A 15,829-nucleotide genomic window follows, 5' to 3' on the forward strand; every position below is an offset into this window, starting at 1 on the left:
ATGAATGAATGATGGATGAATAATTAAGAGAACATTCGACTCACAGAATTTTTCTGTCTTTAACCACAGCCTGGCACACAGAAAATACCCTGGGCAACCGCAATAAACACAACTAAACCTTTCCTGAGATTCGGAAACTTTCTCCTAAAGTTTCAAGGAATTGTAAATGAGAAAAAAGAGTTTTAGAGAAGATGAGACATAAGCGCTGGGAAATTAATAGGTGCCCAACACAAACTTCCTGATCTGTAGAGCCTTCTATGTGAGTTGAACAGTTCTACCTGTTTAGTTAGAACAGCAGGTAGCAATCTTTGATTCTAAAAGCTAGCAATATTCTCAAGGTAATTTCATCTTCTCTTGGGTCACTTACATTTCTTTTTGTGGAAACATTAAGAACGTAATTATCTTCATTACTGCCTGTCCCTACATCAGCTGTTGGGAATCCATTCTGCCTATGCTGAGATTATAAGAATCTATGAAAGATATGTCTCTTGAGCACTCATTTTATGTTCACACTCATTAAAACAATTGTGAACTTTTTAGTAAAGGGATCTAGTCACTTTATATTATGTAACATGCACATTTAGAAAATCACTCAAAGCTGAGGTTCTCTTCTCAAAGTTTTACTGGCATGATTACAGAATAATGCCTGAGTAGCTCCCATGGTTTCAAACAGAAGAAAATTATTTTTGAAGCCCGGATTTCTTAAAATGCTAACTGTAGGACCAATCGCAAGGGTATTTTTTTTTTTTTTTTTGAGGGGGGGAATGTGTTTTGATAGCAGTAAGTAATAGCTTACAGTACATTAACTTTCAGAACTCTATACTTTTGAAGGCCCTAGCAACAGACCACCTATCAGAGCCGAAGGCAGAAACTTCCCCTTGCCACTTCCAAACAAACCTCGGCCCCCATCCCCCGCGGAAGAAGAGGTAAGAGAGCACATGGTTTTATTTTTGTTTGTTTGCTTTTTCCCTGGTAAAAGAATCACCAGAAACTCCCATTGAATGTTCTTCTATACTTTTATCTTCCATTTGTTTTATTTTATTTATTCGGAAAAAAAAGTTAAAGGAGAAGATCCAGATGAGCAATATGTTCTTTTTCCTTGGCATTCTTTCAGACTCTTTCAATGGCAAACGTGTGTTTTGCATTAAACAGCACGGAAAGTAATCCTGTTTTTTATGTTTATGACCTTGATTCGTCACTTAACTGCTCGATAAACCAGTTTTTTTTCTCAAGTAGGTTATTATACTAAACTGAAGAAATTACTGTATCTCCATCTTTCCTGATTAGAGGTTCCATACTGTAAGGAACACTTATTCACAGGTATTTTTGCAACCAGCGTCATGATAAAAAGCAGTTCACACAAAATGTCTTCTATTTAGCCTCAGCTAAATGACTCTGAATGCAAATTAAGAAAACAAATGTTTCAAACCTCCTGGAATTGAGGTGGTGATTTATGGAAATGATTACTCAGAGGCTTTTCTTTTCACTTACATCTGTAACTGTAAAATTTATTCAGTTTCTAAAAATTTACATTTTCAGAATTCATTAAATGAAGAGTGGTACGTATCTTATATTACCCGACCAGAGGCGGAAGCTGCTCTTAGAAAGATAAACCAGGTATTGTGCTATAGTTTATTTTAACATAGTTATAAATATTAATGGCAGAGAAGGGAACTGACTTGTCCTGAGTACCCATTACAGGCTAGTAATTCTGCTAGGTGCTGTTGCTAACTGTGATACCAAGGAGACCCATTAGTGCTAGCTTCACAACTACCAGCACCCATAGCAGGGATTCCTAGGCTCGGGAATCATGAGGCTGGCAGAAGAATCTCAAGGCAGTCATTTGGCTGGCAGAATCTTAGGAGATTTTATTAATGGAAGAGTTTGTCTTGTCATACGAATCACATGGTGTCAGAAGGAGACTCTCTCTCCCCCAGAATTCCAACATTGTACCAGTTCTATCGTCCTCTTAACACAGACGTGCCATCCTTGTTGATGTGAAAGGACCGATATTAAAGAGACAGCAGCAACTTTTTGCTTTTTGCCCTAGATGTTTCTAGCTAGTCCTTTAATACATAAAGTCTTGAACATATTTCCCGTAGCCAGTGCTGAAACTTTACCTTAAATTTATTTATCAGAAATGGGAAAGCAAAACTCTTTCATCTTTCACATTTAAACTCCACAACAGTAGTTCTCAGTAGTAGCTGCACATTTAAATCACCTGGAGAACTTTTGAAAAATCCCAATTCCTGAGTCTCGCCTTGAGATTCTAATCATTCTGGGGTGTTGTGTCAGCTCTGGGAGTCTTCAAAACTTCCCAGGTAATTCTGATTTGAAGCCAAGACTGTGAATCACTGATCCAGAAGTATGTTTGTTTAGCAGAGATGTTCTGACAGGCTCAATTAACTTGCAATAAAAGGAACAAAGGAAAGCCATTGTTGCCAACTCATGGCTATTTAAAGCTATCCTGATTTGGTATGAGGAGAAGGGAGTAGTTTAAAGGAGTCCTTACCAATTAATTCTATTTTAATATTAGATCTTTCTAGCATTAATATTATGTAGCAATAATTTATTGAATGGAAATTTAAAGTACAGGACAATCAAAATAGTAGTTTAGCAAATATCAGAAAAAAAGAAAAGAAAAGAGAACATCTGCATTCAATTTTGTTCAAGTGTCTGATGAAAGAAAGACTAGGGATCACAAGGTTTTAAGAAGGGTGAATTTCGTGGCATTTGGGTCTTTTCTGACTTTGGATGTGGAAGAGAAAGGTTAGGGAATTAACTCACAGGAATAGTAGGAAGATATATCTTGAGTTAACCAATAAAGTTTTTTATTTCTCCTGGCCTTTTATCCACTCAACCACCCATTATTTATTACTGAACAAAAGATTCCATGTTTATAAGAGACTTTAACAAGATTGACTTCGAAATTTCTCTGATACAATCTCTGTTGCCTTTCTTAATAACAAAATAACTCATGACACATGGGATCTGTAGCTGTTTGGAGAACTGAATGTTCATTGAATGACAGGTTTTGCACTCAAGAAGCTGCAAAGTGCAACTGACATGTTTGTCAGATCCCTGGAGGCTTGTCTACCATTCTTGCAAGCAACAAAAATATTGACTTTTACTGCGCCCATAATAACAGGAATTTATCTTTTTAGGATGGCACATTTCTGGTTAGAGACAGCTCTAAAAAAACAATAACCAATCCATATGTCCTCATGGTGTTGTACAAAGATAAAGTTTACAACATCCAGATCCGTTATCAGAAGGAAAGTCAAGTTTACTTGTTGGGAACTGGACTCCGAGGGAAAGAGGTAAGGATTTCAAATTTCAACATTTTCCCAAAGTCTTTTTTATGCCACTCTGCATGCCTTCATGGAGCAATCTTTGGGAGTCCATGCTGTATAGCAAATTTAGAATTAAATCACATTAGTGAAGCCCTTCATTTATGGGAAAAGAAATAAAGCAAAATCTTTGCAATGGTTACTTCTGCCATAGGATTCTTTCTTATATATCTTTTATTCCAAATAATCACATGTATAATTTTCAAAAGCAAGAAAAAGTATGTTAACTTAAAAAAACCTATTTAGATGGTGTCAAAGGCAAGTTCCTGCTATTATTCACCTCTGTGACATAATTTTAATGTAGGTTGCATTTTAAGTTGACACCACCTGGAAAAGAGGAAAAATTAGAATATTTGCTGGGGTGATTATTCAAATACTTGGCTCATTTCTTAACAAAATGGAGCTTTGGCCTTGTGAAGATGGCCAGATTGCCAAATAAATTCTCCTCTGTTAGGCCAAGGTTTAGATTCTCATGCCAGTCACTTTTTGAGTGATAATCAGAACTGATGGAAAAAAACCCTCAGGGCTAGTTTTTTGCAAAGGAAACTAACAACTGAAGGTAATGCCCCAAATAAATTCTAAGTTCAAAGTTCCAAGAGGAGGATCAGCTGAATCAAACATGTCCAGAATGAGAAACAGCTTACCCATAACTTCTGCTTCACATACTTCTGTTATGATAATGATAATGAATAGAAAAGAAATGCATACTTGTGGTCAAATGTTTGAATCACTGGTTGGCAGTGGATAGAGCTGCACAGACCCTATAGAAGCAGAGGTATGTGCTCTTCAAGATGTATCCTGGTACAATGTGGAAACACACAAGTTCAGGCCAACCACTCATGGCAGCTCCCATGGAGGGAGGCACCTAGCAGATTAGTCTTAAAATAAGTGCATTATCCTGTTAGTGTTCCTAGGTGAGTTGTGACCCATGTCTAGAAAAATGAATTAGGCTTCTCCCTCTCTAGCAAGCAATCAAGGCTGGGGAGATCCAGGCTATGGCTGCAAAGACTTGCCTGCTGAGCCCTTATGAGTGTGAAGGTGGCAGTGAGGACACAGCAGAGAGATCAGGAAGGAACTCCTGTGCCATGCTGCATATCCCACCTCTAGACACCATGAACTGTGTCTGACCTCCTGAGTCCTTATACTTCCTAACACTATTAATGACTGGGGGTGAAACAGAGATACAGAAACCAAAATCAAAACCAAAAACAGAGCAACCCGAGGCAAGAATATCATAATCATGACTATGTACATTACCCTTCATATGAAGTTAAAAATATGTGCGTTTCAAATTACATATATATATATATACACACATATATATATATACACACACACACATATATATATATATACACACACACACACACATGCACATATTTTATCTTTTTTTTTTTTTTGAGATGAAGTTTCCTTCTTGTCACCCAGCCTGGAGTGCTGCAGTGGTGCAATTTTGGCTCACTGCAACCTCTGCCTCCCAGGTTCAAGCAATTCTCCTGCCTCAGCCTCCCAAGCAGCTGGGATTACAGGCACACGCCAGCAAGCCCAGCTAATATTTTTGTATTTTCTAGTAGAGACAGGGTTTCACCATGTTGGTCAGGCTTGTCTCAAACTCCTGACCACAGGTGATGCACTCGCCTCGGCCTCCCAAAGTGCTGGGATTACCAGCGTGAATCACCGCACCCGGCTCATATTTTATCTTTTATCTATGGTTTGTTGGATGTTTATGGGAAATTTTTTTTCAGAGTTCTATAGCAGAAATCACTAAACTAATTGCCACATTTACATTTTTCCCCATAATCCTCATCACTTGAAGAGGCAGGATATATTATGCAGATAAAAAACTGAAGGTGAAGTTCCTGCTTTTCATTCAAATGTTGACTCATCTCCCTATCTTGACTCTTTCAGGACTTTCTGTCTGTGTCAGATATTATTGACTACTTCAGGAAAATGCCACTTCTGCTCATTGATGGGAAAAACCGAGGTTCCAGATACCAGTGCACATTAACGTATGCAGCAGGGTACCCATAGCAAGTTATAGCCGAGCAAATGAACCATCCTCCTGCCTCTGTTGCCAACACGAGATCAACCAGCCTTGGTCAACGGATACTTAGGACTGAACTGAACCCCTCCCCATGAACACAAGGGTTTTATCCTTCCCTTTAAAAACAGTGTTTGAAATGAAGACTGTCAAATATCCCGTAATTTATTTATTCTTCTTCAATGTTTGTAAAGTGCATAAGTCATGTTCACACTTGAAGTTTAGTAGTGCACTGTAATAATTCATTTTTTAAAAGTTTTTTTAATGCCCATTTCAAAATACAGTAGTTTACACAGCTACGGAATCAATTTGGGGCACATTTTAAAACACTGAAACAGTAATAGTTATTGGTATCACATAAAACTGAATTTTTTACAGCCAAACCTCTGTCAGTCAGAGGCATTCATTAGTTTTATACATGTAATTTGAAAATTACTAAACCTCATTTTCTCAGCAGCAATAATTTAAGAGGCTTCAAAAATATAATTTCACTCTTACTTATTTGGTATTTTTTTCCTGGGGGGATTTTTATGTAATTTTTTATGAAAAGATAAATGCATGTTGAGATAACTTCTGGGATTAAAATAGTCTTTTGCTTTACTTTTTTGGTTTCCTAAAACAACTTTATTGACTTTTAGTCCATACTGTTATATTTTTGTCTTAAAGAAAATTTAAACTACAAATACCAAAATATTTTAAATTTAGGGATGAGACTTTGGTGTATCATGGTGTATGTTTAATGAATACATCCGGGGTTAAATTGGCGTTTCTTCACATCTCCACACCCACACCGACCATTACACCTCCCCACCAACCTTCTCTCAACCCCAAAAGCATTGCCCAGGGACATAGATTTTACCAAAGGCTCCCTGGGAGGATGAGGGAGCAACACTTTAGATAAATTTGATCAGACTTTCTTATTAGATATGGCTCTTCTATCTCTTGTTATCCCCCTGACAGCTCTGCCATAAAGTCCCTTCTCCTCATCCTTCCCAAACAGGCTGTATAAGTGCTTTGAAGTAATTAAACTCTTTCCTTCAGTTTACAAATCTCACTTAACAAAAAATATAGGCATTCAGCCAGATTAAAAAACTGGTATTCAGCCAAATAGTGACAATCAGTTGTTCTTCAAGTTTTTCCCTTTGGGACCTTGGTTGTTATTGCACAACTTTTATTAGCAACAATTTTTGGCATCTCTGCTTAATCTGCAAGTTTTCGAAATGGAAAAGAGTATCTTGCATCTTCATTTTCATGAGCTAATAAAAGGGGTATTGGAAGGAATCTAAGAAGTCACCATTTTAAAACTGATGATATGTTAAGATAAGGAGTATGCGGAATGTAGAGATTTTTAACTGGTAAAAATGTTGTTTCACAAAATCTCATCCTTAATAACCAGAAGTTCTCAGTTAGGGTCCAAAACTTGGGAGTTCTAAGGCTGAAAACTCTGCATTCATTTACATGTCTATACAACAGGCTATTTCGCAAGTATTTACTTAGTGGCTCTTCTGTGGTAAACAAGTGAGCTAGGTGCAAGGTAATAAGGATAGCATACACCACAGGTTCTAGTATCGAGTAAGCTCAACTTGTCTTGCTTCACCGTATTCTATCCTTATGATTCAAAAATATCTAAAATGAAGGACCTGATAGATTTCAAAGCAACTATTTGGTAGTGAATCATGTTTATAAAACAAACCAAAGCTCATTTTAAGTTTCTTAGTGGAAAGGGCTATTAGGATTAAGATGTTTTATTCCACGGCTATGACTGAAATCAGTATTGGGAAGCTAGTGTTTTCATGACTAGCATTCTCTCTCTGTTCAAGCACTGGCAACTCCTTTTTGCCGGGCCTTGCCTCTTTTGGCCACAGGCCTGTATACGACCCCAGGTGCATCAATCACAGGTGCTCAGAACTCTGCTCAGTGATAAATAGCTTACTAAAGCTGGGTCAGTCAGGGTCACTCTCTGAAATGTTAAGCATGAAGCCTGAGGCAAGATCTCTTTTTTTTTTTTTTTTTTGAGATGGAGTCTCGCTCTGTCACCCAGGCTGGAGTGCAGTGGCATGATCTTGGCTCATTGCAACCTCCGCCTCCCAGGTTTAAGCAATTCTCCTGCCTCAGCCTCCTGAGTAGCTGGGACTACAGGAGCCTGCCACCATGCCCAGCTAATTTTTGTATTTTTAGTAAAGACGGGGTTTCACCATGCTGGTCAGGCAGGTCTTGAACCCCTGACCTTGTGGTCCACCCACCTCGGCCTCCCAAAGCGCTGGGATTATAGGCGTGAGCCGCTGCGCCCAGCTAAGATCTCTCTTTTATCTGGGGTTCCCAAAAGGCAATGCTGTACACTTGGAGCTGCCTGCTGCCCTGCAACTATTCCCATTTACCAATTATCTGGAAGAACCAGTCTACAATAGAAGAGAATGAAGCCAACATACAAAAACACAGTAAAAGGATAAACAAATTAGTGGGATCCCTGAAATCTATTCCAACCATGGGCTTCCAAGTCACATGACTCAATAAATGCTTCAGCTGGTTGAATTGTGCTTGGCGTCCACTACCAGGAGAGTTCTGACTAATATGAACTCATACCACCAATTAATAATTTAGTAGCTCTCTTTCAACCTGAGCCAAAATCAAGCATAAGCTAAAGGATAAGCAGTGACCCACGGACAATTTCCTATGTCATACGCTTGCCATTACTGAAGTAAGTTAAGCCATTCTTCAAAACATTCAACAGCCTTCAAGAACATGAACTGCTTGTTTACAACATTATTTTTATTTTGTTTTAAATTATACATATACAAATTAGTAAACTCAACTCTCCCAAATATTTGTTACTTCAACAATAAAAACAGAAACTCATAACAAATAAGAAATCAGCAGAAAAACTGTTAGAAACAAGGGATATATCTGATATTTTAGACTCTTCAAAGAGGGGGTTGTTTTCTTTCTGCTTCTGTTAAGTTCTCAGTCTTGATGGGATGATTAAAATGTAGGATAAGGTCACAAAGCAGTAACTGGGAGAGCTCTGTAAAACAAAACAGGAGATATTATATTGTAGCACATATGTCATAAAAAAACTACTATTGCTTTAAGTAGCTATTTCTTCCTAGTTCCTAATTTAGTTTTTCCCGTGATTAGTGATCAAACCACAATTTAAGTGTGTCCCATTCTGACTTAAAATAAGATTTATGTATTAGAAAATAAGCATGACATAAAAACTTACTAAAAGTGTGCTCTTTAGCCCAACTTCTCAGCTATATTACTAAACTGCAACTTGATTTATACAAATTTGATTTATATGGTTTTAACTTATTTTTACCTATGTTATACATGCATATAGTACCAAGCATCAGATAAGTCTAAGGCATGTTACAAAAAACTGCAGTTCCAATCTCCCAGAGGCAACCGATTTCAATTTGTTTGTTTGTTTGTTTTTTAAGCTCATTTTGTTTTTGTTGCTTTGGTCATTTCAGTGTGTCTGTTTTGAGTATCGTTATTGGGGGGAGGGGTGCGATAGTGTTTACCTCCCTATCTCTAAATTTTTTGCGATTTTTTTTTTTTTAATTTTCAGTGCTACCTGCCTCTGACACAGAAGATTAAGAGACAGGTCTTTCACACACCCTCTTCTCTCCCAATATACTTCAGGAAAAATTTTTGCTTAGCTCAATATAATGTTTAAATGTTAATTATACAAATACTCTTCACAGCTGAGTCTTGTCATATGACATTTTCCTTCCTGCATGCAACCCACCAGTTAATAAATGTGTTTTTTCATTGCTGCATTATCAGAAATATATCCTAAATGTCCCCCAATTGAGTAAATTTGCTCTTGGGTTATTCAACACCTTAGCTATGCTATTGTTAAACATCTCTCCTCTCCTGGAGCCTTCTGATTTGCTCCAATCTGAACTGATTGCTTATTAGCACTGCTGTACAGTTGGTATCTTGGGAACTCCCTTCACCAATATCCTTGAGACTCCTTTTATCCCTCCATTCTGTGGAGTGCCCTTTTCCCCAAATTCCTGTGTCTCTTTTTGATCTGTTCCTTTGTTTGGTGACACATAGGCTCAGTAACTATTGGAATAAAATTATATGTCTGAAAATTTCTCTACACTAATCCTTAATTAGAAGGTTGACTCGCTATGGAAATCTAGATTGGAAATCATATTTTTTCAGATTTCCAAAGGCACTGCTGCATTGTTTTCTAGGTTCCAATGAAGCTGGAGTCATATGAGAACTTTCAAATGATTGTTTTGTTTTCAGAAGCTTTACAGATCTTTTTGTTCTCTCAGTAGACTGAAATTTCACAACACTCTGCCTTGGTATAATCTTATTTTCATCCACTGTGGTGGACTCTCTCATTGTAGAAACTCATGCCCTTCAGCCCTGGAAAATTTTCTCTATTTCTTTAATGAATTGCCCTTCATTCATTGTCTATGTTCTCTCTTTCTAACACTCTTTGTTGGATATTAGACTTCCTTCACTTATCTAATTCTTCTCCTCCCCAGCATCAACACTTTCCATCTCTGTTTTGTTTACACTCTAGAGGAATTTCTTCATTTTACCTTTCAACCTATCAAGTTTTTCATTTCTACAGTCACACTTTTAATTTCCAAGAGCTCCTTCTTGTTCTCTGAATATTTTTTATAGTATCTGGTTCCTTTTTCATGGATACACTATCTTCTCTTCTCTCTGAATATTAATAATTTCTTGAAGTTTTCATCTCCCCTCATTATTTCTGTTTCTTCCTTATTGAATCTGTTGATTTTTTCTCTGCTTCTTATATAAGATGTGCTTCTCAAATATCTGTTGTGTCTTAGTTGCCCATATTTAAGACTGTGACACTAAAAAGACAATTGGAAGTTCTGCACCTGTGGTACTCAATAACGTGGGATTATATGGCTGGGTTATTCTGTTGGGAGAACCTCTGCTATTAGTATATTTAGATCTTTTACCTTAGACTGGTCAGATTCCTGAGAGAAAAATCTACTTGGAGGGTATAAATCTGGCTGCCAGTATTTTGGTAGCCCAATGAAGAAAAAAAATCCTGGGAGTCTTGTAATTTGATATGTAAACTTTGTTTCAATATCCTTCTTTACAGTATAGTACTTTCCCTCAACCTATGACTAGTGACTCCAGGGTAGATATCCTTGTTTTAACCTCAAGTCTTTTATCACAGTGAAGGGATAGCTGCCCAGCTATGCAGAGGGCAGAAGAGACCTCAGGGATCTACAATTCTTATATAACTAGTCCTCCTGTTATTATCCAAACTTCACCCCTACTTCCAGAAGATTCTGGTGCTACCATGAATTGAGTCATAGGGGCTATTTTTGGCTTTACCCAGCCAGCTTAGGGTTCAGATTTTCAGACTTTGGGGTTCAGACTTGTCTATTTGCTTCTCCATTTGCCTTTTGTTTTGTTATCTCTTATTGGAATCTCTTTACTTGTGGATTTTTGTCTCTTTAAAAATCAGTTAAATTTAAATCTCAGGTCTACCACTGACTAGTTGCTTGACCTTGAAAAAGTTGAATCTATTTACACATCTGTAAATGCCAATGGCAACAGTTCCTACCTTATACAATTATTATGAAGACAGTTCATTTATGCAGAGTTCTTAGAAGAGTTCTGGATTATGGTAAATGCTGTAAGGGTTGGCTGCTGACCTTATTATTTAGGGGATGAAGTGAGGGTGCACAGTGTTCATTTAATCCTCTACATTTACCAGAAGTCTACCTTCCTAGTGTAGCTCTACAGGTCCCTCAGAGCCTAACTGCCTGACCTACCATACAATGTCTCAAGAAAACATCTTTCATAGTTATTACATTTTATTTCAGGAAAGACTATTCTCCAAACTAGAACAATTAGAGTTTGGGGGGAATCTAAAGCTTAACTGTTTTAAATGAGTTCAAGCATCCAGAACCATTTATTCATTTAATAAACATTTTTCAAGAATCTAATCAATCAAGCCACGGTGTTAAGTACTAGAAATACCCGTAAGGAGCTTACGGTTGAGCAGGAATAAGAAAAGTAAAGAAATATGCAATCATAAAATAGTATAACGGGTGATAGCAAAGGGCAGAAAGGATAACATGCTGGATCAAAAAAAGTTTTCCAATGTAGGTGACCTTGACTACTAGTAGTTAACCTGGTGTGTTGGAGATGGAGTATAGCAATGGGATTTCAGAAGGACAAGTATGTGTTGAAGCAGATACAGAAAAGCACTTGTGGATATGCAAATAGTTCAGTATGGCTAGAGCACAGAACATGCAGGAAGAACAGAGTGAGAGACTAGAGAGGAAAGGAGGGGTCTGATTTGAGCAGGTCATATAGTCCATTCTAAGATGTTTAGACTTTATCCTAAGGACAATGGTGAGTCAGTGAGGGTTTTCAGCAGATTCACATTTTAGAGGGAGAAACTTCACTGTGGTGTTGAGGCTGGTTTTGAGAAATGATGAATTAAAGGTAGTCAGATTTCTTAATATGCACTGCAAATTTGTGAAATACATAGCATAAAGCACTTCCCAAACTTATTTGGCCATAAGAACATGGACTCTGTTCTACTGTACACCATCTATTAACATCTCTTGAAACGGCAGGATTCTCAGATCAAAGTCCAGGAAATGCTGTCCTAGGGAGAACACATGGAAAAAGCATAATAGGCACTCACTATTTGGTGCCTAACTAACGGCCACGCCCTCTTCTTCTTGGTGTCACAGCTTGATTTCTTTTGAGGTGTTCCTTTCCCCAGCTCCTGCAGTAAGTTCTGACTGGTCCAAACTGGTCTTGGCAATCCCAGTCCCCTTAGCTGTGGCTGCTATAAGCATTAGCATATGATGCAAATCTGGCCAATGAAAGGGAAATGTGCTGGAGGGATCTGGGAAAAGACTTATAAAAAGAGACTGTCTACATATGACCACCTCTGAAGGTAATGACCATGAAGAGTGATAAAGAGAGTGAACATGACAGAGCAGAAACATGGAAAGAGCCTGGTCCCTGACAAAATCTTTAAACCTCTTAATTAACTTTAGAGCTGGGCTACCTTGGATCTTCTTGTTTTTCCTTATTGTATAAGTCAGGTTAGTTTTTTGTTATTTACAGATGTAGGCCTCATAACCGACACAAGCTATCTTTAAATACCCAAGAGTTGTTTTAAAAAGAGTAACTACATATTCAGTGTAGTTTTCATGGTTAGAACCAGGACTCTCAGGTGAAAGCAATAGGAGAACAGATTTCAGCTAGCCCGTGAGAAGGAATTGTTTAAAATGGAATGGATTGACTAGTTAGACAGGAAGTTCCCCAGAATAAGAAATGTTTGGTCAGGGATAGATAATACCTAGAAATATTCAATCACGGCCGGGTGCAGTGGCTCACGCCTATAATCCCAGAACTTTTGGAGGCCGAGGCAGGCGGATCACCAGGTCAGGAGATCGAGACCATCCTGGCTAACACGGTGAAACCCCGCCTCTACTGAAAATACAAAAAATTAGCTGGGTGTGGTGGCGGGCGCCTGTAGTCCCAGCTACTTAGGAGGCTGAGGCAGGAGAATGGCGTGAACCTGGAAGGCAGAGCTTGCAGTGAGCTGAGATGGTGCCACTGCACTCCAGCCTGAGTGAGACTCCATCTCAAAAAAAAAAAAAAAAAAGAAGAAATATTCAATCACAGAAGTTTCCCTGGGATAAAATAACAGAATATGTCTGTGAGGTGAGCGACTAAATATCATGACCTATAAGGTCTAATCCTAGTAAAGGAATCTGTTTGAAATGAAGAAGCTTTAAGTCACAGAATCTAATTTATATTTTTAATTTGGGATGAACCTTAGGGGCTTAGTAAGAATTCATAAAGACAATGAATTTTGCTGAATGTGACACAGTTTTATAATAGTGTGTTGAAGGGAAGGAAGGGAAGTAAAATTTACAGAGGTTAGACTACCTGATAAGCTTGTTAGTGTCAGGGATGGGAATTCAGGTCTGCTAACTCCAAAGTCAAACATAATTCATCTTTAGAGATTTAGTTCACTTACACTGAAAACATTTCTTAAGAAATAGAGAAATCCTAATTAGTGGGCAAAATTTATTTATACCCCAGCAGAAACATAAATTGGCTCTACCATTTATTTTATAACAATGACATGCAAACATTTTAGTGATTCAATACTTACCTTTTATCTTCTTCAACTCCAAAGAAATTGTGTTAATATTTTTAATTACTTTGTCCACATTTGGCTTATGATCATTAGCACTCTTCTTACTCATCTGATTTTAAAAGAAAAACAGAAACAATGTATAAATCAGTATTTATATGTACTTTTAAAATTTACATTTAAAATATTTACAATTTCAGTATTTCTATAAATCCATTATTTCAGAAATAATTATGAAACAAATCTTTATAAATGGTAGAAATCTAACATCAAAAGGCATCAATGTGTTTTGTAATATTTTTCCAACTGAAAACTCCAACTGGAATTTGCAGGATTCCTCAATCAAACCATATCCACAAGATAGGGCTTACAATAGAAATAAATACGTCCCCTTTTCAGAAAGTCTCAGCCCTTACAAACTACCTTACAATTTAGCATTTGTGTTAAGATCTTCTCTAATTTTATGTAAGTCCATGTCTTTTTCTAACTTATTTTTGAATAACAGGGCCCACATATGATTTAAGTACACAGTGAAACTCAAAAAAGAATTTGATTATAATTCGTTAAGAGGGTAACTCAATTATAATCTACTAAGAGGATGGCAAATGGCTAGTTTGGTTTTGGGAGTTAGGGTAACAGACATTTTGATTTTGGTTAACTGAAATGTGTAAATCAATGCATTACTATGTTATACAGTACCTGTATATAACCAATTGTGTCAGATACAAACATAGAGAGGTGGTTCACTAGAAACTAGTCTTAAGCTGTTCAATCTCTCAAAATCACTTGAAAACCTTGATTTCAATTACCATACACAACTCCAGCAGTGTGAAAGGCAGGCAGTTATGGGTCAACCCGCTTCTCCACAATAATGAAAACAAACTAACCTTTAAGTCAGTCCTTGCCTCTACCTTTTCCTGAGCAGGGAGAATTTCTCCAATTTCTCTCATTTCAGAGCCACTGTAAAAGAACTAATTTTGTTTCCCAGACATTAGTAAAATGTGCTTTGCATCTATCCCCAAGACCCTATTCTCCGGGATGTCAGTTATCTTCCCTAGGCATGCCAAGAGTCAAGTTGGAAGGAAAAAGATGATATTTTAACATGGGGTGGAGTGGTGGAATTAAAGAACTTCAAAAACGAGGAAAAAGTTTTCTAAAAAGAGTAAAGTAGAAACTAAATGGTTTTAGAGCCCAAGACAGTGGCCTCTCTCCACTCTGGGGTCCGGTTCTCCAGGGCCCTCGAGTGCCCAGCGGGTGGCTGGGGTGAGGGCACAGCAGCATGTGGCTGGGACTCGACTGGAGGCAGGACAGGGTTGGGTCAAGCCCTCCCCAGGGAGCTCGGCCAGGCCACTACCCAGAAAGGAGAGGCTGCTCCAACAGCAATCCACCGGGAGTGGGGAAGCGGAGACCAGGCTGTAGGTGCCGAAGGAATGGGGGGTCAGAAGCCAGGATGCCCCGACTCAAGGCCTGATACCACTAAAGCGCCATCTCCGGGCCACAGGACGCCGCCCAGGCTCTCAGCCCTGCGGAGCCATCGTTAGCACCGCAGGTTCTACTCCGAAAGCCCAGCCTCCTCCTTGGCCCAACCGACACCCGGGAGGAGCCCCAGATCTTTGGAGCCCTCAGCGACCCAACCGCCCATGAAGACCCCCCACATCCTTGGGGCCGTGAGCGCACCGGCTCAACGGCTAAAGATGGAGTCTGAGGCACCTGGAAGTTTCCACAGCCCTCGCCCTCCCACACAGGATTTGGAATGAACCTTAGGGGCTAAGTTTCTTGCCAAGTGGACAGGATTAGGGCAATGTAAAATGCCCTCAGAGCGACCCCGGCCTATGGAGAGACACCAGCCGCCCGGCCCACCCAGCCAACCGCCCCTTCTCCGCCCAACCGACACCCAGGGAGAGGTTCCGAGGCCAGCCTGGCCCACTGCCCACCCGTTGGGTGGTGGAAGATAGAGCCTCGGGCAGCCTGGAAATTTCAGCGGTCTTCACCTTCCCAAACCAGATTAGGATCCTTCCAGACAGAACAACCTTCACTACCAACCCGGCCAACCGTCACCGAGGTTCTGACAGGAGCAGGGAGTCGACAAGCAAGGCGAAGAGGCGCCCTCCTGATTGGCCAGCTTCTCCGCCTGCGGCATCCTGGGAGTTGTAGTCCCAGGCAAGGCCCCTACGGAGAAGGTTCTGGATACCGGGTTACAACGGACTCGCGCTGCCACTTGGGCGGAAAAAACACTGACATTCCCTGCCCGCTATGTGCCAGGCCTTTGCGACCCTTATCTGCATTTAAGTTGCACAAGAT

At 39.1% G+C, this 15,829-nt stretch overlaps 2 protein-coding genes across 4 annotated transcripts in view; one reads left to right on the forward strand and one right to left on the reverse strand.

Moving 5' to 3' along the window:
- LCP2 (lymphocyte cytosolic protein 2) overlaps nt 1–6,505 on the forward strand; it is a 50,056-nt gene extending 43,551 nt beyond the window's left edge. Inside the window, exons 18-21 of one of the 2 annotated variants that reach the window (XM_026456427.1) lie at nt 814–926; nt 1,540–1,617; nt 3,165–3,320; nt 5,259–6,505. In XM_026456427.1, the coding sequence (XP_026312212.1) occupies nt 814–926; nt 1,540–1,617; nt 3,165–3,320; nt 5,259–5,381 (470 nt within the window). In that variant the 3' untranslated portion in view covers nt 5,382–6,505. The remainder of the gene's footprint in view (nt 1–813; nt 927–1,539; nt 1,618–3,164; nt 3,321–5,258) is intronic. The other variant, XM_026456428.1, reaches the window with a different exon arrangement.
- A 1,634-nt stretch (nt 6,506–8,139) lies between these two features.
- On the reverse strand, nt 8,140–15,572 carry C4H5orf58 (chromosome 4 C5orf58 homolog). 2 transcript variants are annotated; one of them, XM_031935467.1, is made up of 4 exons: nt 15,463–15,572; nt 14,416–14,488; nt 13,547–13,640; nt 8,140–8,413 (listed from the first exon to the last, which is right to left on the reverse strand). In XM_031935467.1, exons 2-4 carry the CDS (start codon nt 14,476–14,478, stop codon nt 8,313–8,315), a joined length of 258 nt encoding a protein of 85 aa, XP_031791327.1. In that variant the 5' UTR covers nt 14,479–14,488; nt 15,463–15,572; the 3' UTR covers nt 8,140–8,312. The 2 variants fall into 2 exon arrangements, with proteins under 2 accessions (XP_031791327.1, XP_023074688.2); XM_023218920.2 differs by having other exon boundaries at nt 14,416–14,499; nt 15,463–15,566.
- Nucleotides 15,573–15,829: the final 257 nt, after the last annotated feature.

Source organism: Piliocolobus tephrosceles, chromosome 4 (assembly GCF_002776525.5).
Source record: "Piliocolobus tephrosceles isolate RC106 chromosome 4, ASM277652v3, whole genome shotgun sequence".
Taxonomy (NCBI): Eukaryota; Metazoa; Chordata; class Mammalia; order Primates; family Cercopithecidae; genus Piliocolobus; species Piliocolobus tephrosceles.